Source organism: Diadema setosum, chromosome 16 (genome assembly GCF_964275005.1).
Source record: "Diadema setosum chromosome 16, eeDiaSeto1, whole genome shotgun sequence".
NCBI classification, from domain to species: domain Eukaryota; kingdom Metazoa; phylum Echinodermata; class Echinoidea; order Diadematoida; family Diadematidae; genus Diadema; species Diadema setosum.
The window spans coordinates 9,258,831-9,286,044 of record NC_092700.1 but is presented as its reverse complement, the minus strand read 5'-3'; the positions used below and the strand labels follow the sequence as shown (position 1 = coordinate 9,286,044).

General features: G+C 37.1%; 1 protein-coding gene and 1 pseudogene across 1 annotated transcript; one reads left to right on the top strand and one right to left on the bottom strand.

The window, feature by feature from the left end:
- Window positions 1-5,644: 5,644 nt before the first annotated feature.
- LOC140240113 (nucleoporin NUP42-like) lies at window positions 5,645-15,053 on the bottom strand. The gene is made up of 7 exons (XM_072319922.1): window positions 14,964-15,053; window positions 13,326-13,779; window positions 12,716-12,810; window positions 12,049-12,125; window positions 10,838-10,924; window positions 7,678-7,784; window positions 5,645-6,137 (listed from the first exon to the last, which is right to left on the bottom strand). Exons 1-7 carry the CDS (start codon window positions 15,043-15,045, stop codon window positions 5,645-5,647), a joined length of 1,395 nt encoding a protein of 464 aa, XP_072176023.1. The 5' UTR covers window positions 15,046-15,053.
- Window positions 15,054-21,424: 6,371 nt separating this feature from the next.
- On the top strand, window positions 21,425-23,227 carry LOC140239885 (uncharacterized; annotated as a pseudogene).
- Window positions 23,228-27,214: the final 3,987 nt, after the last annotated feature.

The window sequence follows — 27,214 nt, the reverse complement described above, 5'->3', positions numbered from 1 at the left end:
GCACGCAGGTATGCGTGTTACTATGAAAACATGACTCAAGAATGACTTGTAAATACCAAAGGTTGTTACTCAGGGATGACGAAAATAATACATTTTTCCATACACTTTTCCTGAGATGATCAGTCTTCCTTTTCTGTTGTTTGCTTATATAATGTTTTAATATTATATGTTTGCTACTAACACACATTTCCCATAGACACCTGCCCGAGTGTACTTAGGACTCATCCTCAACGGGTTAATCGTGGTCAGTTATAAACTATACAGAGCATTCCACTATGTCTTGGGATCATTCAGCCACAATTACTCCCATAATCCTAATTTCAGCCTGATATTTCCTTATAACCTTTAACATGCCAACATGTTATGTACATGGTTCAATTAGAAATTAAAAAGAAAAGGTTCAAAGGATAATGCATGCACCATGCACAGGGGCGGATCCAGGAATTCCGGAAAGGTGGGGGTGCAAACGATATTTCTGGTGCTACTTCCAGGTTTCATGTTTTTCTTTTTAATTCTTTTGTTTTACAAATAAAGAGAGGGCACGCACCCATACGCCCCCCTCTGGATCTGCCATCAATGCATTCCGGTAGGGAATACATAACAGTTTGCATTGACATGCTTACATCCATCATAAGACATCTCTAGAAATGCCATGCACGAGAACTTATCAGCATAATTGGTACTGCGCTGAAATTTCTGTATCAAAAAGGGAGACAAAAATTAGCCCCCATGCTCCATTCTGACTTCTTACATAAATACTTCCCAATGGCATGAATATAATTACACAAACTTGTGTTTATAAGCTCAGCTTCACCTAATGAAATATCAATAAAAAATTCACTTCCTTCTGTGCAGTTTGACCAGTCATTTTTTTAAAGTATTGTATTGAATTTTCATCTGCCCCATTGAACCTTGACATTACAATTGTCTTCTCTACCCTATTTACATACTGCTCAACTGAAGAAAAAAAAAACACACAAGAAAAGAACAAAGGAATAGGAATAAAGATAATATCATTTTTTCCTTAATATAAAGAAAGAAAATTATGAAGCCAGATACACAGAGGAATGGAGTACAATGTACATGTATTTATTCATTGCAGGTACTGTATAGGAGCTCAATCCACTATGCACTGCAAGCATGTGCAAAGCAATGAGCAGGTTTCAGTTTAAAACCCTCAAATTAGGACCATAATATTTGTGTTATATAATATTTGTGTTATAATAATAGTGAATCACTTCATTAAATGTAACAGCATCCATAAATCCAAGTGCAATCATGACACACCTACCCCACTTTGTAAAACGTTGCCAGGATAGCAACTCTTGCTTGTGTGCCAAATGTCACAGTTTTAAGAAGAATCCAGCTAGCAAAGGAAAGTTGCTACAGTGTACTCCCGTTATAACGAACACAGTTATAATGAAATTCCGGTTACAACGAAGTAAAAATTCAGGCCTCAACATTATACACTCTAGGTATTTTATTGTTTATTTGTTCGGTCATAACGAAATTTCATTTAAACGAAAGAAAACTGTCGGTCCCAAGGACTTTGTTATAAAGGGATTCCACTGTACGTATTCAAGCCAGACTTTCGCCTTTGCTGCGGTTGCATTCTGCCACAACTTCCCACCACCCAAGAGAGCCCACATATGCAGCGTATGTCAGCAGTCAAACTACAATGTATGCACACTCACCACACATATTGCTGGTGATGTAATCTACAGAAATGTATTAGACTGAATTTCAAGATTAATTTATTTTGTATACATTAAGTAATTACATCAACTCATGCACTAAATTGTTTTTGGGGGCCTAAAATGCTCGTGTTAGCCACAGAAATTAAGCTTTTTGGTGACAAATTTTACTACACCATGGTCTATAAGTAGCAATGGGTAAATTCAAATCCATTCATTTGTATTCTAATAGTCTTTATCATGTATAATGTATTTCTCTCTTCTTCTTTTTTGGATAAAAAAAAGAGCAATAAAAAAAATAGAGTACAACACACTGTGGCTTTGACTGACCTTTACTAGCTGATCTTGAAATTAAGAACTTACATACATGTACATATTCAGTCATAGGGAATACATGACTACAGTATGTGGATGAATATTTTTTAAAAAACGAATCACAAACGTGAAGAGAGTGATTACAGTATAGTTCCTCTCATTCCATTCTAATATGTGGAGAATTTCATTTGGGTCCACTAAGGTCCGTAAAATGCCCTGGGTGGAGCAGCACGATAACAGTCAATTTTTTAATTATTATTATTTTGTTGTTGTTGTTGCTGCTGTTTGAAACCATAAGATGTGTTAGTCTGAACGCAAAAAAGGCATGAGAGGCAGAAGAACAGTTTTTCTTGGTTCAGAAATGATCAGTGAAACCCACAGAGGAGCTGCCATGCTGTCTCCCTCTCTATCTGTGCCTGGGGTCCCCAGGTGGACCATGGTGCCTATTTGATGGGAATGAGATTCTTTCCCCCTAGGGATGCTACCTGCCAACTTTAGTGAAAATTCATAATGGCATTTTCAAGAAAAAGATGAAAATGTACAATTTGCGCCTCATTAGGACCCCTCCCCACCCCCCTCCCCTGGGTCCCAAATGGGGGGGGGGGGGGGGGGGGGGGGGGCACCCCTGATTCCAACATGAACAAACTTGAAACTACAGTCATCACTGTACTAATTCATAGTATTAGCTTAGCTCTATCACTTCTGCTGGTTCTAAAGAAGAAGATTTTTCAAGATTCCTTAGCGGCTGGGGGGTTTCGGCCCCTCTGGGGCCCCCCAGGTGGGGTATGGTGCCCACTTGAACAAATTGAGATCCTATCCCCCTTGGGATGTTACCTGCCAAGTTTGGTGAAAATCGGTCAAGGGGTTCTCAAGGAGATGAAAATGTAAAAAGTTTACGCACGACAGACGACGCATGCTGGACGACGGACAAAGAGCAATCGCAATAGCTCTCAATTGAGCCTTCGGCTCAGGTGAGCTAAAAAAAAGGAATTCTTCTTCTATATAATCATAAGATTTGAGATCATGAAATGGAAGGAAAATTGCATGCTTATGCCATTTTTCTAAAATGTTAGATTTTTTTTTTTTTTGTAAGATAGTATGATTCTGTATTAATAGGGGCCTTTATCATTAATTACAAAATCTTTACACATTCTTCACCTTGAACTTTTGAAAGGAAAATGTCACTGCTTTGACTCTGTCACAATATAGTCATGATTAGAAAGTGCTTCTAGAGTGTGCAGCATTTCAGTTTAATCTGATAATACCTTCACTGTGGTTGCAACAGAGATTTACATCCTGGTTTTGTCTCATTCATTGCACTAAACACAGCTTGCTGAGACTGTACACATAAATAGACCATAACTTTAGAGCCTCTTATTCCTCATTAAAACACATGTCCTAAGTGTGTACTTCCTGTTCATTATTATGATAGCTTTAAATAGGAATGTCCACATGCATTGAATTAAAGGAAACACATACCCAAAGAGCAATGTGGAATGAGTGAAAGTAGCAATATTAGTACACTGTATAACACATCAGTGGAAGTTTGAGGAAAATTGGACAATCAATGCAAAAGTTATGAATTTTTTAAAGTTTTGGTGTTGGAACCACTGGATGAGGAGACTACTAGAGGTTATGAAGTACAGTGTATGAGTGGACAACAACATGAAGAAAATATAAATTATACATCCATCAACTCAAAATTCATGTCTGAGGACATTTTGTTTGCACTGTGATGCAGGGTCACATACAGTCTTGGCACATTGGCATATCAAACAATGATTTCATGTGGCACCTTATGCATGTGACCTTTCATCTGTCTATTTTCCACTCTATTGCAGTATACATGTAAAGGGAAGATCTTATTATACAATGTATGTATACTAGTGTTTTACATACTATGTTTCATTTGACAACTGAAGAAAATGTACTACAAATGTAGCCATCCACGTTACACTGCAGTCCTGGATAGTACAGTGGAAACTCGATATAACGAGATGGTCGGGACCGAGTCATTTTCCTCGTTATAGCCGATATCTCGTTATATCAGTAGGCATAAAAGAAGGCATAAAATAATGCCATTAATTTGCACATGTGGGACTACAATAATGTACCCATCATATTTCAATCAATACTGAAAACTTGATATTGTGTGTGAGGGAATTACTCACCTTTATGGGTAAGAAGATGTTTTTGCCAAGGAAATCCAATATCAAGAATGTGTTTCTTATTAATTGTAGATGTTTGAATTTGTAAATTTATATAGCTTGCGATTGTATCAAGATCGTCTGTGGATTGGTATGTGGTTATCGAATGGGTGTGTGTTGTGTGGAAAGCTTGAATATGGTCTGCACAATGCTGTGTGTGTATGTGACACATTCTGCATGTACATTATGACTGCGTGTGTGTGAAGACGGGGAATTCCCTAAGTAGAAGGCCAATCACAGCATCAGATTGCCTCACACCTGCTAAACGTCATGATGATGTCATGCATACATATGGCCGTCCCACCACATTTTCTGCATGTATCAGTGTGCGTGCACACACACACTTCACACGTACAACATGCAGTGCTAGCTGGAGTGCATTGAAGAAAATGATTATGTGTGTGCAAGACAGTTTTGGGCCCATCGAGCTTTACAATCTCGGAAGATGATAGCACAGGCGAAGTAAAGCTCTACCGAAGGCATTTTGCTTTACCTCGCTATAGCAGGTTTGATTTACTATGTTTTTCTTTGTTTGGAAGTCACAAAATTTATCTCCTTATAGCAGTTATTTCGTTATAGCCGATCTCGCTATAAGGCCAAAAAAAAAATTGTTGCATTGGCGTAACATGAGATTTTCAAATAGGGTCGGTCGGGCGGATTTTTTTTTTTTTTTTTGCTACCTGCATTTTACGTGTAAAACTCGTGCTCAGCTCAGTAAACAGTTACAACTGCTGCACCGAATGTGCTGTGTTCATCCGTTCTACAAATCATTTATGAGGCCGATATTACTGGAATTATACCCCTTCACAGAATTTAAAGATGTTGAAATCCCTATCCTGAATGTTTTCACTTCATATTTTACTATTTTGACTTAGATAAGATAGATGCAAATTGAACCATATGTACGATCTTTTCATCGCACACGGCGATCTCTATTACAGTCCCACATATACAGATTCGTGTAAGTTCTCCACACAAGAAACCTATGGCAAAACTGTTCACAATACATCGCAGTCTGAATGCTACGTATACACTGAATAAATCTTGTTAGAGTACGTGTCCGTGTTGGAAACAGATGACGTACTGATCAAGGAAGGCTTATGCGAGGCGCTAGATCTCTCCCTCGTACATCCGATATCCCCAGAGCCGTTTCCACTTCCGGGTTTGTGCGATCGCGATCGCAATCAACAAGATATTTGATATCGATAGCAAAAAAAAATAATAAAAAAACATGGGGTCGGCGGAATTTTTAGGGTCGGGCGGGTTACGCCAATGCAACAATTCTTTTTTTTTGGCCCAAGAGTAGCATTTTACATAGACTTGTGTGGAAGGAAATTTGGGACCGAGGAAATTTCCTCGTTATAACCGATATCTCGTTATAGCAGTGTTCGTTATACCGAGTTTCCCCTGTACGTAAGTCACAGGCTGCTACCTGGTCAGTTCAATGGGTGGTGGCCGCATAGGAACTTTACCTAACGTGAAAAGAGGTGCCTCAAACTGTTCCCTCTCTTCAGCCGTCAGCTCCGCTAGTGGCGTGTAAGTCCTGGAGCTAGCAGCTTTGGGCTGCGGGACGGTAGGTCCAGATGTGGGCTGCTTGCCAAACAGTCCTGTGCTGGGTGCTGCCACTGTTGACTTGGACCCAGTCCCAAAAACAGAGCCAGAACTATTTCCTGCGCTTGATCCAAACAGAGATGTACCAGCTCCGCTACTTGTGCTAGCACCAAACACAGACGCCTTGTCAGCATTCTGCCGCACGGCATTAGTCCTGTTTAATGGGGATGTTGACCCAAAGGCATTGGTTCCTGATCCAGTGCCTGTTGATGATACCGAACTTGAAGTGTTTTGTCCTTGGGTCCCAAACGAAGAGCCACTGTTGGCACCGGCAGAGTTTGATCCTTCAGGCACTTGAAGGTTGGCAAGACTGAAACAAAGTATCACAGATTTAAATGTCACACATTGCAATGCTTTCTGGCTACCTGTTCTGGTTTGGTTTTCAGTACAGGCATGTTTCAAGGGGTCACTTTCCAAGGAAAATATGAAAATTCATTCAAAAGTGAAGAGCCCATAGGGACAATTATCACTTTGTGTTATGTGCTGTATAAGAACTGTCAGTTATCATAATCATTATTATCATTAAGTTCAAAAGTTTTAGTTCATTCCCTGTTCTACTGTATCTGGATCGGAGCTCAGCTACAATTTGTGTATTTGCAATAGCAGAGAGACAGAAAAAAATGCAATGTAAATTTCAGAAATCTCCATTTCTTTGATATACAAGGTACACATTCCTTTGACCACCTACTGGGATATCAAACAATGTAAATGCAATCTTGAGATGGTAAGAATAAAAACTTTTGTCCAATATCCTAGAAAAATAAATTTCCATGTTTTGCTTTTGTTGTTGCTGTTTTTTCTTCTTCATATCTTTCTATGCCTGCAACAGCTGATACATGTATTGTTGTTTGTTTCTCCTTTGATAAATGTAAACATTTTTTTCACAAGCAGTCAAGTCCTTATCACGGTCATATACTACGTACAGATGAATGAGATGATTTTTCATACACAACCAAACGCAACACACAGAGGTCAAACGGGAACGTTCTCAGTGTTTACTTGTTTACTTCGAGTAATATGGAGTTACTGTGCAACAGAAACACTCACAGCATATCATTTCTCTCTTTCTATCATGATTACATTGTCACTTCAAAAAAAAAAAATGCGTCTTTAGAGGTTACAGCTGATATTTCTTTTCCCAACTATTGCTACAGTGCACTCCTGTAAATAACACTGTTACATTGTATAATGAAATTCCAGTTTAGAATACACCAAAGTAAAAATTCAGGCCACAACAGTACCTGCTCTTTGTTTTTTACAGTGCATTTGATTGATTAAAATTTCGACATAATGAAAGAAAACTACCGATCCCAAGGACTTCATTATAACGGGAAACCACTGTACAAAAATCTACAAAAACTATGCAGTTTGGAGATAGGGATACAGTGCTCCATGATTTCCATGTACCACTAAATAGAGATTGCGCTGTTGCACCAACAGAGTGTTGTCAAGAGATTATCACAAAAATGAAATAGTACCACCACAATTTGAGTTTTTACATTTGCATGCAATAGCCTAAAGAGGGCAACGAAACAAAATTCAACAAGAATAATTATTAAAGACTCATAAACTTTGTATTGGAAGTCTGAATACCCCTATACTTTCACTGACTGTTTTACAAATCTTTCTGTATCAATTTTGCAAGCCATGTACACTACGCCTGGAGAAATTTCTGCTTTTAGAATGAAACTGAAAATAAAAACAACAACATGCAATTTTGTGGCCCGACAGAAGAGCATCTCAAATAGTAAACACATTGCAATAGCAAACCTCAATTCATTTCAAGCTCATATCTCTTGATAAGGAAAAAGTAATGAATACAGTGATTTAAAAAAAAAAAAAATCCTTACTTTGGTCCGAAGATATCTTTCAGTGATGGTGCATTACTCCCAAAAAGGGAAGGTGCACTGCTCGCTGCAAATGGGTTCCTGTCAGCGATTCCTCGGTATATATCCACCTGTACGATAAACAAATAGAGTATACTGTATAGTTGCCCCGACATTCCTAAAGGAGCTGGAATTTATGCAAACATAATTTTGCGAATTGCTTCTTGTTGGACATTTTCACTTGTTGATACATGTATCTTGTTTGTTAGGGTCTAGGAATTGTTACTTTACGTGGAAAAATTAGAATGAGTAATTGGTGACAATACAGCTGTACTTCTAGTAAATGTCTTTACGCATTGATTCCAAGTACATAAACCAAGTAGTGTGTTTTGCATTTGAAGTACTGTACTACACTGTAGCGTGAGTAACGGGATGTTTTGCCCCAAATATCGCTACATCATTGTCCACGTAACATGCTAGTCCTTACAGCAGATGAGATGCACCCAATCCCATGCTTGCATGGATTGATTTGCTTTTTTTTTTCAGTTATATTTGTTGCCTTCTGTTATTTCAATGTTGTTATATTCACCTACTATTATTTTTTCAATTTAGAAGCGATACACAAAATTTACAGAAATAAAACCATGGTGAAAATTTAATCATGAACAATATCACATTATTACTGAAAGTTCTAAGCCCAGTGAATATTTCACACTTTTCCACAAGTACATAATTATGTATCACTTTCTCAAAATGTTTGTAACACAAACAGTAAAGCAGAAGAGGAAAGAAAAATTGTATTTAAGGGTACAGGCGATCATGAAACCACTGGCATATTGGGGAAAAAATACAACAAAAGACAAGTTCACCACCTTCTACATTTCTCCTTCTGTCATCCTCCCCATCTTTTCATATCATTTCTTCCCTTTCTTCTTCCTCTCCTATTTTTTAATTTCCTCTTACTTCCACTCCTTCTGCTCCCCCATCCCTTAAAGAAGAAATCCATTCCCCCCCCCCAAAAAAAAAAAAAAAAATAAACATTACAAGAAAGAGAAAATATTCGCTACAGAATGATAGAGAAATGAGGGATACGATGATGTCATACTCTCACAATTTTTCAGGTATGTTATATCAAATTCGGAAAAGCGAAATACCATGTAATGTTTGTTTGTTTGTTTGTTTGTTTGTTTGTTTGTTTGTTCATTTTCATCTGAGAAGATGGCTGGATAGCCCATATTCAGCTACGCTAAGCTGGACTTCCATATTTATTTTCCTTATTTCTTATCCCATTTTTGTCATTTTTGTATCGTTCTGTTAAAGGAATATATACATATTTTTTTCTCTTTCTTTAGGAGTTTATTTACTTTTGGGGTGGGTTATTAAAGGACAAGTCCACCTTCATAATCATAAGGATTGAGAGAATGCAGCAATATTAGTAGAACACATCAGTGAAAGTTTGAGGAAAATTGGACAATCCGTTCAAAAGTTACGAATATTTTAAGTATCTGCGCAGTCACTGCTGGAAGAGAAGACTACTACAGTGTATGATGTCACATGCGTACAACTATATAAGGAAAATAAAAAGAGAATTTCACAAAACTTTACTTTTTGAGTAAAGTGCACATTTCTTCGACTTGCTACTGACGTATGTTAAGGGTAATATTATTCCCCCTGCTTTCTGAAAGAGAGAAGTCGAGTGTTCTTTTGTTATGCGAGAAAAATGGAAATATGTTGAATTTTCTTTATTCTTTCTTTATATCGTTGTACTCATGTGACATCACAAGCTATAGTAGTCTTTTCATCCAGCCGTGACGGAGCAGAAACTTCAAAAATTCATAACTTTTGAACGGATTGTCCGATTTTGCTCAAACTCTCACTGATGTGTTCTACTAATATTGCTGCATTCACTCAACCCACATGTCTATGAAGGTGAACTTGTCCTTTAAGAGGGCACACCAGTGCCTTACTGATACCATTCACTGCATAGTACACATCAGCTACAGAAATCCAAAAGGCCATCACTGTAGTCTACCACAGTGAGTGCATAAAGAGGTACAGTTTGATATTTACATCATGGTCTGTGAGTCTCAAATTATGTATACCCTCCAATAATATCCCTTTTTGACAAAAAAAACCCCAAAAAAGAAGAAATTCTTGTCAAAGAGGGAATTACATGATATGAGACGACATAGCAACACTCTACAAAAGTTCAGTGGGCTTCACTGGGCCATGGTCCTAGTATTTGTGTAGAGATGCAGACAATTGCCAATCGAGACAGGTTACTGGTCTCTATGAATGTAGTTGTTTTAACCCTTTGCATGCCTTGAGTGTCGATTGGCAAAGAAAATTCCATGGCATTGTATACACTGTCTACAGTTCCTGGTATAGTAAGAGTTAACCCATCATGCCATTTAAGGTAATCTGTGTTGAAAAAAAAATATCATATAACGTTTATTCCTTTGTCCCTTGTAAATTGGCAACATCGATCTTAAGTCACTGCATATCAAATATTAGACAAACAGCATAGACGAAAGGACTTCAAATTCACTGTTCCAGTAAATCTGCAGAAAATCATTCAGAAACAAAAAAAAAAGCCAATACAAGACAGAAACAGAATTTCTAATCTTGATATACAGAAGGCTTGTATCAAATGCAGCGAGTTAGAGGATTTTGATTTTATTTTGCCACTATAATGAATAGTTATATTTAGGGGATCACATAAAAGAATGACACTTCACCCTGTGACACACATGCCATGGAGATTATTTCATAAGTAAGTTTCAAGTAAGTTACACCAAACCAGTCATCTTACTTTGGAAACATAATGGGTTAAAGGAATGAAAGAAAACTAGAAATGCCTTTCAGGTGTTATGCCTCTTTGAGCCTTCACACCTTTTTCTTACGTATTTTCTGAGGTCACATATTGTACAAGCTTTGCTTTTAAATGGGACCCTCCATTTCCATTCCCACTTTCATTTGATACGTATGTACTGTGAATATCATTTGAAAAAAAAAAATAAAATTATATATCATTTTATTCATGTTGTGAACTCATTATCACATGTATTTTATTAATTTCAAATTTTGCAGTTATCACAGAGATGTTCTGCCATAACTAATTATATTTAATTTCTCTGTTTATTTCAACGGAAATGAAAAAAAAAAGAACTTTTCTTGAACTTACCAGCTGGCTCCTCATGGTCTGAGATGGTCGTTTCAGCTGGTCTCGCTTGCCTTTGACAGCATTGATGGCCGATGTGAACGCTGCCCTCTGTTAAACAACCAGAAGGAGGAAGAGAAAAAGAAGTTAACAGCAGTAAAAGACAGAGTACAAAGTGGGCTTCTTTCCAACAAGAAATTAAACTTTCTTTTCTTTTTTTCTTCTGTTTTTTTCCTTTTTCTTTAAAGGTTACTGTGCCAAACATTCAGTAAGGTAAATAAACTGAATTGAATTGAGAAGCCTAAAGCTCTGTATTACAATCAGTTTTTGTGACACACAACGGTGTCCACAAAAAGAAAAAATAAATAAATATGGAAACTAAAATAGTACTAGGATTAGTCACAGTTATCTTTAAAGGGGATGGCTAGTAACTGATCAGTGGGAATCAGTGGGAATGCTGGGGGATGATTGTTTCAGTCCTTGTGGGATTCATTTGAGAGTACATTATTTCATTGTTGTGTGAAAATGATTTGCTTCAGAATGGTCTCATATTCAAGTAATGTGCATAGCAATCGCCCCGTCACCGTCAGGCATGCTAACCTGGAAACATTAAACTGCACATTACTTGAATATGAGACCATTCTGAAGCAAATAATTTTCACACAACAATAGATATATAATGTACTCTTAAATGAATCCCACAAGGATTGGAGCAATCATCCCCCAGCATTCCCACTGATTCCCACTGATCAGTTAGTTACTAGCTATCCCCGTTAAGTGAGCTTTGATTCCTTTACTCTTGCAGATAAGAAAAAAGTTTTTGATATCTCTGAGAAATATACAGTCAACCTCACATAAGGCGAATAATCCGCTAAGTCGAAGGTCTTTTGAAGTCCTCTTCTCTTTTTCTATTGTTTTGATCCCTCATAAGTCGAATTTTCTCTTAGTCGAAGCTATTGCTTCAGTCCACATAGATTCAACTTAAGGCAAGGTTGACTGTATAATGTGTAAAATAATTTTACTCTAGTTCAATTAAATGCGAAATATACAGAAAGTAAATATCAAAAAAATTGCTAACATCATGCCCGGTTTGGATTTTACTAGGCTTTGAGCACTAGTCCTATATATATATATATGGCACAAAAGAGCCTGCAGAGTTTATCTAATGGTTATCAGGGGATGGTAAACAGCAACAACAACATTGACAAAAATCGTTTTGATTGGCACACACTTACATATTGATCAAACTGCTTGGTCTTTTCCGCCACGTAAGCCAAATATCTCAGTTCTTCAGGTGACAGATCCTCCAAACCTATCATCATGGGAATGAGGGGATGTACAGGACACAATTTGAAACATAGATGGATATATGGCGATACTTTTTTATCATGCATGAGTTTATGATTTTGGCATAATATGTATTTTCAGAACTTCATTGCGATCGCACCACTGATGGCCAAGGTCTCAGGGGGTGTCTACACTTTGTAAATTTGGAGTCTTGATACAAACTTGTGAGTTTGACTGAACTGCATTTATGAAATAGAACTTAGATCAACCAATAGCAATACATGCTGAATCTCTGATTCATTGAAAACACCTACAGTGTATCTTTTAAAAGCCACATTATATTTCTCCAGTGTTGATTTTCCTTGCCATTATAACGGTAAATTTTTGTATTGCCAAAGACACACCATGTATATGTATACATGTACATTTGTACGTAATCTGTTATCAATAATTGGATGATATTGATAAGAGACTGGAATCAACCCAGAAAATGCCAATATCAGATAATTGCTCTTCAGCAACTTTACAAGGCTAGCATGAACATCACTTAGACTTTCTTGGTCAATGTTAGTTTATTTACATGAAGTTGGCTGTTACTGTACATTATGTACTTACCCGGTAAACAGGCCTTGGACTTGTTGGGTGCATAACTGGAGAAGGGCCACATCCCCCCACTCTCCCACTCCTCGACATCAAATCGTATGGTCTCACTAGCGGTGATGGAGGAGAAAAATTATGATATCATCACGTTTGAATACTAACCGCTTACATTTTTTTTTTCTTTTACACATGGTTTATCCATCGAGGACGAGTTGATTTTGCTGCATTACGCATTTCCCATAGACATCTGCCCGAGTATACTCGGGACTCGTCCTCAACGGGTTAACTTTGTTCATGAACAGGCAAAAACGTTTCAATGAAGGAGATACGAAATGTCAACTTTCCATTTACTTTACTTTTCTTTTAATAGATCACAGCATTGAATAATTCTACCGATATTTTCTAGGGGTCAGTGTATTACTTGTAGTTTGAATTGGTACTGTGGTAATTGACTTATATTGTGGGTACCGGTAATGAAAATTACTTACATGGTGTATGCAGCTTTTATCCTTGGCTACAAGTATACTTCCTAGGTGATACAAAACTGAATATCTCGATCAGTCAGGAGCTGGAATTCAAAGGTTCACTCAAAAAAGGAAAAGGGGAGCTGGTTCATCGAACTCACATGATTTCCTGACTGTTCATATCCTGCGCTGTAGAGCTTCCCATGGAATTGCGAGAATCCTGCCCTCTCGTGTCCTGCAGGGCGCCGAATCGGTTGGAGGACTGCGAACCAAATGAGTCTCGGAACGTCACCTGTTGCCTCCCAACGCCTCCCCTACTTCCTCCTCCTCCTCCTCCTCCTCCCCCTCCTCCTCCACCACCTCCACCTTTATGCCAACTTCCCCCTCCTCCACCACCACTCAAACTCCCCCAGCTGCCACTATTGTCATCTCTGTAACCGCCCTGTCTACCTCTGTCGGACCAAGCATCCCCGCCTCTGCCGCTGCTGCCATGTGCCGAGAAAGGATCCCTGCTCCCATGCCGACTGTCACCCTGACCTCCCTGTCCAGGGTTTGTCCACCTGTACTGGGATCCACCCCCTCCTCCACCTTGAGATCTTCCGTAACTGTTGTAGCCTGCACATTGGGGATTCAAATTTCAGATCAAGTTCTGATCAAGACCTGCTGAAGTGTTCACATGGTTCATTCACCAATCGGCCTACATTCTGCACTGGTACCGCTTTGTATCACAAATCAATGTAAAGATATCTTATAATTGTTAACAATATTTTGCAACTGACCCCTTACATAGTCACTGGTACATGCATTATCAGGTAAGGATTCCCTAGCGATAATCACAAAAGTCATGCAATGTATTATGTCAATCATTTTGGATTAGCATTCAAGCATTTTTTTTTCCCTCTACCATTTCTGTGTCATCTAAGTTTGCTGGTACTTTGCCTGGTAAATCTTTCGGCAGCATGTCTAAAATGCAAAACAAAACAAAACTGAAGCAAAAAACAGAGCCTCATAGTCATGTTTATCTTTTCTAATTAAACATTCTCAGTCATAAAGCTCTCATGTAAGTTTTGTACTGTAGGCAATATAAATTGCAGAATGAGCCGAATTTACATGTAGGCCCCTACGGCCTTATGGCTATGCCTGTTTAATTTAAGGCAAACATGCACTTTATGAGTAAATTTCTCACTTCGACGCAGAAGTTCTACCAGAAACTAGGAAGCGGTCAAGTTCACAAACCTGCCTTCAGTATTAAATTTCGGAACATGTGTCATTAATTACTTCCTACCCTAGTTCTCTAGACTAGGCCCTATTAAACGTACTATTAGTTTATGTCATTTACATAAAGGCAAATTAAATTTAATATCATAAAATAAGTGACGTTACCATAGAATTAACCCCGTCGCGGGGCGCTGTAACATGGGGTCGCAGCTGCGGTTACCATAGAATAATCGTAGATGTGTCTAGGTCCAGTCTTTAATACTTCATTCATATCTTGTAGGCCTACATCATGTTTACTCAAACAAATCAAAATATTCCAATCATTAAAGCTTAATTCATGTCAAACTCCACCACCAACAGGCATATGTACGAGTGTCCCAATGCAAAATTTTGCAGATGACAAGAGTAAATAATGTATAGAGCTGTTAGATATTCTGGTGCTGAATTTGCAGCAAATTCAATTGCTTGGACGGTCGACGGTCTCCTTCGCCAGCAATACACACATTAATCTTAATATATGGGACTGCGCAATGGTTTGTGGAGGCGAAAATGATAACACAAATCATGCGCTATTCACTTACCAGACTGATTTCTCGGGTGCTCATATCGGCACCTGTCACCAAATTTACAGTTTCCCTGCAAGTAAAAGCGACAAACAGACATGATAACGTGTGTTTTTCAACAACCAAGACAACACTCAAACTAGATATGTACGGTGGTACGGCTGTGTAACCAACGTGAAAATATTATTTATCGTGCTGCTGGTCTTGTTTCCAGACCCTTCTGCAAACGACACTGACATGCGCCCTCAGCGAGCGACGATGAAGTCACTGCCTTTGTCATTGTTATGAAGTCACAACATATCAGTATAATGTGGTGCCTAATCAGCTGACAAGCAAAAAACAAAAACAATGAAACAAAAAACACAACAACAACAACAAAGACAAACAAATAAATAAAAACAAGACAAAATAAAACAACGGATTATGGTGCCCAATCAGCTAAAAAAAAAAAAAAAAAAAAAAAGGAAAAGAAAGAAAGAAAGAAAAAAAAACGCAGTAATCTGTGGTGCCCAAGACAAAACATCTTGCAAACCAACAAATGAGTAGGTCACTCAGTAATAATGCCAATGGCCTCGTTCATGATCCGCCATACTACAACGCGATGATGACTATTAATGATAACATTAAGTACTATAATAATTCATGTACCTAATAATCGTAGTAAGCAAATAATCAACATTGGTGAAGGTGATGGGACAAACTATCACTTCCGAGGCGATCTGGATGTAGCTATCTTTCCGAAGCGCAGCTGAGGAAAGATAGCGTAAACATTCAGATCGCCGAGGAAGTGATAGTTTGTCTCATTGCCTGAAACTAGAAGTTGATTATTTGCTTTATATTCCACATCTAGGGTCCTAGAAATTTCCATTTTATTCCACATCTGAAACCGTTTCAGCTGTCTTTAGGTATCCTTAGGGCTTAGGCTACGTGTGCGCGTAGATGACAAAACAATGAAGTTGCTGCGCGCACCGCGCGGCACCGAAGTGAAAGTGCGTTGCACTGTGTACTATCAAGTGACCTAGGTCACATGATAGTCCACAGTGCAACGCACTTTTATTTCGCGCGTACTCATCTTGCGTTAGGACTATGTGGACTGTGTGGAGATCAGCGAAACAAAAGGAACTATCAACATAGAGTGTAACGAACTTTTCTTCTCAGGTGATGTGATGGGCAAAACTACGCTTCATCACGCTCTGGACCAATCCTATTGCAACATTCTTAGTATGTGGAATATAATAAATCATATCGGCTTGTGCCGAAAGGGTGGGTTGGGTGGTGGCGCGTCGCGTTACTGGGAACACCACCCTTCGTCCAAAGCCCCCCCCCCCCCCCACCCCCCGGTTTTGCCGAAAGGGTGCGTTGGGAGCGTTGGGTCGCGTCGCGTTGACTGGAACCCTACCCTTCGTCCAAAGCCCCCCCCCCCCCCCCGGTTTTGCCGAAAGGGTGCGTTGGTACTTTTTCTCATGTAGACTAGTATTAAAAGACGAGTTTTTAATTTAAATTTAACCTTCAAACAACCATTTCAAAGAGGCTATCGTCCGGATCGGTTTACACTTTATTACCACTTGGTCTACAGCCAGTTGGTCTAATAGACTGTTTAATATCAGTTGGTCTAATAATATTTTAGACCATTTGATGATTAGACGAAATGGAATTAGACCAACTCATAACAGACCAAATCGGTATTTGATGATATAAATTGGTGTTATACCAAAAATAGACCAATACTTCAAGCCAATCGGGCTGCACGCCTAGCGGCTTACACTTTATTGTATGTATTGCCTAGAAGAGAAAGTGTGACAAGAGGTTCACTTTTACTCAACCGTTTATTCGTAGCACGTGGAATTTCATAACTTGTATACGAATTTGTCTGGCCTACACACATTAAACTACATGACGGTAAAGGAAATACTTTTGACCAATTATTGTCCCATCTGGACTTCCTATTATAAGCTACCGTTTTTATGGAATTAATGAGCACTGTTGACCACACGATTGTTACGTATCTCTTACATTTGATTTCGAACAGCAACCGCACCTGCCTCTGAGGAGATTTGTAAACTGTTAGGTTTACAGGCAGGGTGATAAACCTCCTCTCAGTTGAAGTTGAGATCGGGAACTGACGAGGTCTAGTCCTTTTATACTGGTATTAGTACTTGCTTAATACTTACACTGGGTAAATTCACATCAGAACTTTTCATTTCCAACTGACACGCAAGATGCCTGCATGTCACACGCATTTATAGATACTCAAATTCCATCGCAGAATAAATGTTTACCCATGACATGATTATCATGCAACAAAACCCTTACAAAGTAAAACTGACAAAAAGAAATATTTTTGTCCTTCGATACAAATGAAGACCTGAATATAAGAACGACCCAAGTCGAAAGATGGCGGCGCACACTACTGCGTGAACACGTGTGGATTTTCGTGCCCTGAATTTATTTCAATTTTAGTCTTAATACTGCTATTTTACATCGTATGGACAGTTGTGAACGCAAGAATGGACCCAACCTCCAGCCCGGCGAAGAAAAAGGTAAAAACAGGCACACTTTCTGATGTTTCGGTGATTCCAAACGAAAACTTGAGTGTACCTACAGCGATGCCGGACGATGAAGAACAAGCCCCGGCATGGGCCCGGGCGTTTGAAGCCCGTATGCACGCTAGATTTGAGCAGCTGGCTGCAGATTGCCGAAACAGCCACGGCCTTCTCGAGCATGAGATTGGCGAGGTATCTGACAAAGTAAGCAAGCTGGAAATTGCATTAGCTAAGGCAGAAGAAAAAATCGACGACCTAGAAAACCGCTCGCGGAGATCTAACATTGTTATTTTCAACCTGCCAGAAACGGAAGGAGATGATGCCCATGAGGCTAGCGCGAGTTTGAAATCAGTGAAGCTCCTACTTGCTGAGGCCAAGATCAACATAAACATTGAAGATGAGACCTCCAGAATCCATCGCACACCTACATACCGTAGCAACCAGAAGAACTCTCGCCCTCGCCCTATTCATATCGGGTTCAACAGTTATCGTGTAAAAGAACGAGTCAAGAAGGAGCTGATAAAGTTTGTTTCAGGCCCAGACCAGAGATGCAGAAAGATTTTTGTCAACGATGATATGTCTAAGCGGGTGTTGGACCAAAGAAAGGCTCAGCTGACCAAATTCAAGGCTCTCAAGGAAAAAGGTTTCAAGCCTTTTTTTATCTACCCAGCCATTCTGAAGGCGAGAGATTCTTCGGGCAGGATCGTAGCACCAACGGCAAATACCGACGTTCCCAGAGGAAGTTAAACAAGGTGTCTTGTTTCATGCTTCAGGAGCACCAGATCGGATTTTTTTTTTTTTTTCATATTCGCTGTTGTATGCTTTTTAAACTGTTTTTCGTGATTATAAAGGCATCTCAGGATGGAAGTCCAGTTAGAGACATGTGGAAGATCTGGTACACAAGAAGAATATCAACATTAACTACTGATATCTGATATACTGTTGCAGAATATACTGAACCAATGTTACTTCTTGAGAGAAAAAAAGGAGGAAGCCGATTTGAAAACTCTAAGACTTTATTCCATTTTCTGGTAATGTTGTCTGCACTTGGCTGTATTATTCTTTGCAAGCTTTTTATTTCATTCTGATCGAGTTCTAATTGATATCGTTTGTTTCACTGTATACAAAGTAGAATTAGTGGTACAGTAGTCAGTAACTTGTATAATGGGTGTGTTTTGTTGTTATTTTAGTTTAGTAGTGGTTAAAGAGAAGAAGTCAATACAATTGATTATACATTACACTCATAATAGATTCCTATTATTTTTTCAAATGTTATTATCATTTTAATATTTTTTTTCAAATTTTTGATCTTTAAGAATAAGATCTTCATAATGCAAGTTTGTTGTAAAAGATTTTATTGGTGTATTTTAAAGTAAAATACCCCTTTTTTTCTTCCGTTGATATCTTTACTGTGGAAAACTAAATAAGGTAATTTTTTTTTAATTTTATTTGGAATAGTAATTACATTTGATTAATATAACTTATGTGGATTCCATTATATTGTTAGCAGAAAAAAAAGGAAAGATTTTTTTTTTTTTTTTGAGGGGGGACCTGAATGGTTGTAGTATTGACTGTTCATATGATATATTTTGTATTTCATTTTTATTTTGTACCAATTATATGTAATATGAAGGGCACGATTATGATATGTGTTTACGCCCCCATGCGCCGGTGGCCATTGAGGCCACTCCAAAAGTTGCACTTTTGGCCTGGGCCGTTTCACAATTTGAGGCCCGGTGCCACCCTATCTTGTGCACCCATCCTTTTGTTTGTTTTTTTCCCAATTGTTTTTCTTTTTTTAATCATACCACTTTTTTCTAATCTCACAGCAGCCGCAAGTACTATTATTCAGTATGTTTTTGTATTTCATAATTTTATTTTGTTGGCAGTTATTTTGTCTCAGGTGCTCTTGCTCTCAAACTTATTGAAAGTCCTGTATAAAGGTAATAAGAAATGGACTGTTTTCCCCACATTACAAATATGGATTTAAAACTTGCAACATTTAATTGCAGGGGAATTCAAGATCATGTAAAAAGACGCAAAATTTTTCATTATTTAAGATCCATTGAGAGTGATATAATTTTTCTTCAGGAAACCCACTCTTCAAAATCGGATGAACAATTTTGGATGCAACAATGGGGTGAAAAATCATGGTTTTCCAGCCATTCTTCAAACAGTAGAGGTGTAGCCATTCTAATTCGAAATAGGGTTTCATTGGTCCTTGACTCTTCTTACATTGACCCTAATGGAAGATACCTGATTATATCTGCTATTATTAATGAAGTTCCTTTAGTTTTAGTAAATTTGTACGGTCCAAATAATGATGACCCCAATTTTTTTCTTGAAGTTTTTAACAAAGTAGACCAATTTAAACACGCTTCTATTATATGTGCTGGGGATTTTAATGCTGTTTTGGGCCATCTGGACTATCAAGGGGGTAGGGACACCCACTCTAATGTCAAATCAAGTGAAATGTTAACAACACTTATGGAAGAATTTAACCTTTGTGATATTTGGCGTACTTTTAATCCAAACCTTAAACAATACACCAGACATCAAAAAAATCCTAAAGTGTTATCCAGGATTGATTATATTCTTGTTTCTGATAACTTTGTTACTAATTGTTCGCAATCAAAAATAAGTCCAGGTATTCAATCTGACCATTCCCTCGTTACATTAAATTTTAAAGGTGCCCAACCACTAAGGGGTCCAGGATTTTGGAAATTGAACTGTCAGTATTTACACAAAGATTCAGATTTTTGTACAATCATTAGGGACAACATTGAAGAATTTAAACTTATTAATTTTAAAAGTAATTGCAATCCAAATATTTTATGGGATGCGCTTAAATGTACCATTACCGGTATTTGTATAGAATACTGTGCACGTAAAAAGAAAGAAAAGAATTTCGTAAAAAGAGAACTTCTGCGGGAAATAGAGGAGATAGAAAAAAAATTGAGTGTTGACTTAAATGATGATGAGCTTCTTAATGAAAAGGATTTTTTAACCCAGGCCTTAAATGATATTTTGGATGAAGAAACCAAAGGTTTAATTATTCGCTCGCGCATTCGTTGGATTGAAGAAGGGGAAAAAAGTTCAAAATATTTTTGTAATTTAGAAAAGAGGTCTGGAGAGAAGAAAAGTATTTTTAAATTAAAGAATGATGATGATGAGATTATTGTTAAGCAGGACACTATATTGGAAGAAATTTATTCATTTTATCAGCTCTTATACTCAAAACAATGTGATAACAATTTAGGTGATGAAAAAGATGTTTTTTTAAATTCTATTGAAATTCCCCAATTAAATGAAGTTGATAAGGATTTTCTTGATAAACCACTTTCAAAGAAGGAATTGTATGATACAATTACCTCAATGAAACATAACAGGTCACCAGGTTTGGATGGGCTACCCATAGAATTTTATATCGTGTTTTGGAAAGACATTTCTGATTTACTTTTAGATTCGTTTAATTTTTCCCTGCAGAATGGACTAATGTCTAGTTCACAAAGAAATGGAGTCATTACTTTGATTCCCAAAAAAGATAAAGATCATTCCTTTTTGAAAAACTTCAGACCAATTTCTCTTTTAACAGTAGACTATAAAATTTTAGCCAAAACTTTAGCAAATCGTTTAAAAAAATGTCTCTCGGATTTGATCCATCCAGATCAATCTGGTTTTTTAAAAGGAAGGAATATTGGAAATAACATTCGCTTAATTATTGATATAATAGAATATACAGATTTAAAGCAAATTCCTGGAGCAATTCTTCTCCTTGATATTCAGAAAGCTTTTGACAGTGTTTCGCATGATTACTTGTATCGGGTAATGAGAAAGTTTAATTTTAGTGATAAATTTATTGATTGGATAAAGGTATTTTACTCAGGTAGGAAAAGCTATGTTTCAAATTATGGACATTTGACTACACCAATAAATATGGAACGAGGTATTTTCCAAGGGTGTCCTATATCCCCATACCTGTTTTTGTTGGTTATCGAGTCTATGGCTCTTGCTATTAGACAAAACCTAAATATTAAAGGTATCCCAGTGGGTGAAAATGATTTGAAAATTTCTTTGCTAGCAGATGACTCTACTTGTTTCATTGACGGTTCACAAAACTCGTTTAAATCACTTTTTGATACTATTGGTTCATTTTCTGAGAGTTCTGGCTGTAAGCTTAACATCTCTAAATCAGAAGCAATTTGGATTGGTTCTTTAAAGGGTTCTCAAAAATTTCCATTTTCGGAGAAAGGTCTTAAATGGAATAAGTCTACTTTTAAAACTCTGGGTATTCATTTTTCTTTGAACATAAGTAATCTGTATGATCTTAACCACAAGACAAAGCTTAAATCCATTGAAAATATTTTGAATTGTTGGCGTGTAAGAAATTTATCTCTGGTCGGGAAGATCTGTGTTATAAAGACCCTATTGCTGCCTCAACTTCTGTATTATTTTTCGGTATTATGTATAAAAATACCAAAGAAATTTTTTAGACAAATAAACACAATACTATATAAATTTATATGGAGTGGTGGAAGTGATAGGGTCAAAAGACACCTCTTGTGTAATGATTACTCTTTGGGTGGTTTAAAAATGATTGATCCATACATGTTTTCTATTGCACAAAAAATGACATGGGTCAAAATGCTTCTTGATGATAACTATCAAAGTATATGGAAATTTATTGAATTATGTATTTTAGATGATTTTAGTGGTAGAAAAGATATATTGTGGAAAGCACATCCCCCTGCATGTATTTTGAACAAATTAGGCTCAAGTCAATTAGCCGAATCTCTTCAAACATGGTACATTTTTAGAGAAAAAATTGTTAAAGATGAATTTAATACAGCTTTTTCTGCAATTGGTTCTTGTCAATGCATTTGGTTTAACAGAAGTATTCGTTCAAAATCCAAACAATACTTCTTGTATGAAGATTGGCTAGACAAAGGTATTGTCTTTATAAGTGATCTACTCAACCCTCCCCATCCAGGTTATAAATTATTTGAAGAACTGATTTTGGATTACGATATTAGCAAAAAGGACAGGCGGAAATACAATTTTTTATTGAAAAATATTCCAAAAGATTGGTTTGTTTCCTCTGATTTAACTCCAGACAAAATATTTGAGGAAATTAAAGCAAAACTTTTAAAGACTCAAAAAAATCCAAAGTTCGCTTACAGTATAATACAAGAAACATGTTATCCAGAAAGACAGACTGTATTTTGGAGTGACCTCCAAGAGTCCGAAGAAATCAATTGAGAAAAGGTTCATGTGAACAACTTTTTATGTACCATAAATACACGTATTCGATCTTTTTATTTTAAGCTATTTCACAGAGCTATAGCTTTGAATAACTTTCTATATAAAATTAAAAGAAAAGATTCTCCCAATTGCTCATTTTGTAAGAATGCCCCTGAAACCTATATTCATATTTTTGTTCAATGTCCTTCAGTTCAACCCATTTGGGAGGATACTCTTAAAGCTATCTCTCAGAAAATCAATAAGCCACTAAATGTTTCATTATTTGAACAAATGTTTGGTTTTGATTCTGATAAATTTTTGACATATCTTTTTCTTTTACTTAAATATTATATTTATATTTGTAAATTTCAAAATAAACCACCAAGCTTTAAAGGTTATAAATCGTATATCACAGCCAACAAGGAGCTTGAGTATAATATTGCTAAAAGAAATAACAAACCTTCGATTCATTTCAGGAAATGGAGATTTGATCTGTAAATAGTATTTTTAGTTTTGCAGACGACATCTCACACGGGTCTGTATGAGTAGTTTTAACCTTGGCATGTTTTGATGGTATACAATGTGTATGTATTTTACATGTTTCTGCAGAATCAGCCATAATTTCGTATTATGTATAATTCAAGAAGTTGGTTATTTTATCTGTTCTGTGGAATTGGGTGATTCAAAAGCTTTTTTGTTTTTTAAGGCTACATTGCCCATACAGGTCTGTGGATGATGTTTTATGGGACATTGTATTAATTAGTTAAAGAGGAAAGCTTAATTGTTATTGTCAAATACATGTAGCCATGTATTCGTATCTTTATCTATAAATTGAAACCCCTCATCTTCAATAAGTTATATATATTTTTTTAATGTAACACAATTTTTCATAGTCTTAGTACAAATTGTACATGTTCTGTATGTGTCATGTTAGTGACACTTAATGTGGATGGGGTACAAATTTTCATGAGACAGAAGGACTGCCTTAATGTTCCCTTACTAGTAAGTTAGATTACTACTAGTATACTGTACTAGGATTGTAGGTACATGGATGTTGAGATATTTTATCATTTGTTAAACCTGAAAGAATGTTATGTACAATAGTACATACATGTACTTATTTTGGTTTTGTATTAGTATTATGCAAAATTTGTTTACATGGTTTATGCTGTTTTAGGTTGTCTTCCATTCCAGCGAGTCACATACAGTTTATACTGCCAGCAGGTTTCGGGAATGACTCCGGCTTTCCGTTGGTGGCCTTGTGTGCCTGCTGGGTGGGTTTGCTGCTCTCTCTATTCCGGCCTAACCCGATCGGCTCTGTGGGCAGATTCCATTTTGTATATTGATTATTGTGTGTGGGTATGCATGTTTGGGTAAGTGTATGAAGAAAGAAGGGTCGAGTAAAGAGTATCGTAACTGTGGGTGGATGATTTGTCATGTTTAACTAAAAATGTAACACTCGAATAAAGAATGGAGTCTGCCAGGGGCCTGAATTGGTGCTGGTGGATTGAGCGGTGGTCCGCCTGGCATGTTCGCGGGCTTGTCGGCGGTTTGCTTGGGACATCTCTCGTAATCCTACATTATTTTGCTTTAAGATGATTTGTGAAAATGGGTGACAACTGCTATTTGTGAAATACTTGGTATGGCTGCTTTTTTTGTTTTGTTTTGTTTTGTTTTGTTTTATTTTTATTTTTATTTTTATTTTTTGCTTTGATTGTTTTAATGTTATGTATGATTTGTTTTTGAAAATCAATAAAAAAAAAAAAAAAAAAAAAAAAAAAAAAAAAAAAGAACGACCCAAGTCCAATTTTTGGCCAAATTCAGTTTGACATGGGAAATTGTAGCTTATGCATGGACTCATCTTGTGTATAAATGATAAATCCTAATAACCCCCGGAAGTGCCAGAAATGAATGAGTTAAATCTTATATTAATGTAAGAACGAAGGACTTGGGTCATTCTTACAGTCATATAATAGCGCCCTCTCTCATCCATCTCTCATCATTCTCTATAGCAGAATATCACGTATATAAATCAAAGAACGACCCAAGTCCATATGAATCAAAGAACGACCCAAGTCCACCACACAAAATGGCCTCCCCAAAATTAATGTAAATGTTAATTGTCATAATAATATATGTTCTAATTTTTATATACAATGTTGCCTTCCCATCACAGTTAAATATAATATTATTGGACAAATAAAAAAGATATGACGGTTTTTTAGTTTACTCGAAATGGTCTTCCATGGACTTGGGTCGTTCTTATATTCATATACTCAAATGTAAAATATTATGGTATTCCTGGCTGCATAAATTTAAAGAAATGATCAGTCAGATAAATTACTATACGGTTTGAGACTTGGGCATAAAAGTTGGACTTTTAACCCTGTCTGCACACCAGGGGTTTGGACAGCGTGTACAATACTATGGGATTTTCTGTGCCAATCAGCATTCGAAGCACATAAGGGTTAAACAATTACTCAAACGAGTAGATGGAACTACAGTGTAATCATGGCAAGTTGTGAGGCAATGACATGTGGAAAATTATTTGCATATTCATATTGACTACAATAATTAAAGGGGATGGCTAGTAACCAATCAGTGGGAATCAGTGGGAATGCTGAGGGATGATTGTTCCAATCCTTGTGGGATTCATTTAAGAGTACATTATATATACTCTTAAATGAATCCCACAAGGATTGGAACAATCATCCCTCAGCATTCCCACTGATTCCCACTGATCAGTTACTAGCCATCCCCTTTAAGAACAATTTGGTGAAAACTTGGCGAGTCCTTGTTCGTAATTTCAAATGCTTTTATCCGATTATTTTGATGAAATTTTGTTGTGCTCTTGAACTCTTCCTTTTAAGATGAACTGGTTCTAACTGGTCTGTAAATGTATAGTCTTTTAGCCAAAAAAAAAAAAGAGGACCCGTCCTCCATGCCCCCCCCCCCCCCCATGACACACATGCAACACTTCAGTGAAAGCGTGCAATATGTCTTCTATTTTTACGTTGAATTTGCCGGAAAAAATTCAAATGAACTTGTTCAACAACATTACTATCTATTACAATTACCAGTACAGACAGACAGACACACACACCCGTTATTTCACTCAACATAATGTATAATCATTACACATGTGGCTACTATAGAAAATGAAGAGTAGTTAAATCACTGTTTATGTTTCACTTAAATTGCATAACCCATTCATATACAGGGGCGGATCCAGGAATTCCGTAAAGAGGGGGCGCGTTTACAAAATTAAAGGGGGGCGCACGCACCTCTCCCCCATTTTTTTTTTCTTTTTACATGTATTTCTTTTGTTTCAACAAAAAATAAGGGGGGGGGGGGCGTGCGCCGGTTGCGGTCCTCCCTGGATCCGCCACTGATATAGGTATTGACAATAAGAAGTTTGACTCAATTTCATCTACTCCCCTCCAGACAGAAACTCGACAATAGTTTGGATGTTTGTTCGTTGCTGGTGGTTTCTTTTTTTTTTGTATGTTCGTTTGTTTCTTGTTTGGTTGGTTGGTTGGCTGGTTTTATTGCTGATTTTCAAATGACACATAACACAAGAATACATGCGTTTTCAGTATAACATTACTCGATACATATAAGGTTATATAGCATGTAGCTGTATTACAACGTTATTCAAAAGGAGATCGTAAAGACAACAGTGATCATAATTAGCTGCATAATGATTGGATATTCATTCAGAGTACATTTCATTTCAATAGCCAGGATTTATGAGAAAAAATAAATGGGAGGTTTAGGGTAATGGACCTTCAAATGATAGCAATTGTGAGAAAAGAACAGAAAAGCATGCAGAAGATTGCGATCACAGGCAACCTGCTTGACATGGATCGAGGCCTCAAAGAAAAAAAAAATCGAAATGAAGTTTTACTACGTAATATCTAATTTTTCAGGGACGTATCTACAGAATAAAGTGGTATCTACAGAATAAAGTGCTATAACCGACTACAAGGTTTTTTTTTTTTTTTTTTTTTTTTTTGGTAAAAGAGAGCGGGGAAAGGCAAGAAGAATTGGTTCTGATTTTATCTAAATTTGATCATAATTTATTCTTTTAAAGGGGCAAGTGTAGAAAGTTCATATAAAGGATAAACAAACATTTCTATTGAAGGCCTGTACTGTGGTGAGGTATGCTGAGTGTCTTGTGAAGAGATGGCATCAGCCGAATAGCCTTTTTGTGCAGTCCCTGAGACTAAGTCACAAAGGTTCTAGAAATGTGTAATTTATCCAATATCTAATATTATATATGACTGTGCATCACAAAACAAACAAAAAATCGCAACCCTTGATTTTACGTGAGGACTCAACAAAGGTAAAATGGGTTAACCATGTCCATTTTGAGTTTTCCATATTTCCAAAAAGAGCTATTCTTCTTCTATTATAATTGTAGAGTTTGAGATGATACATTGAATGGGAAAGTGGGTTTTCAGCAGTTTCGTTTCAACTCTTTTT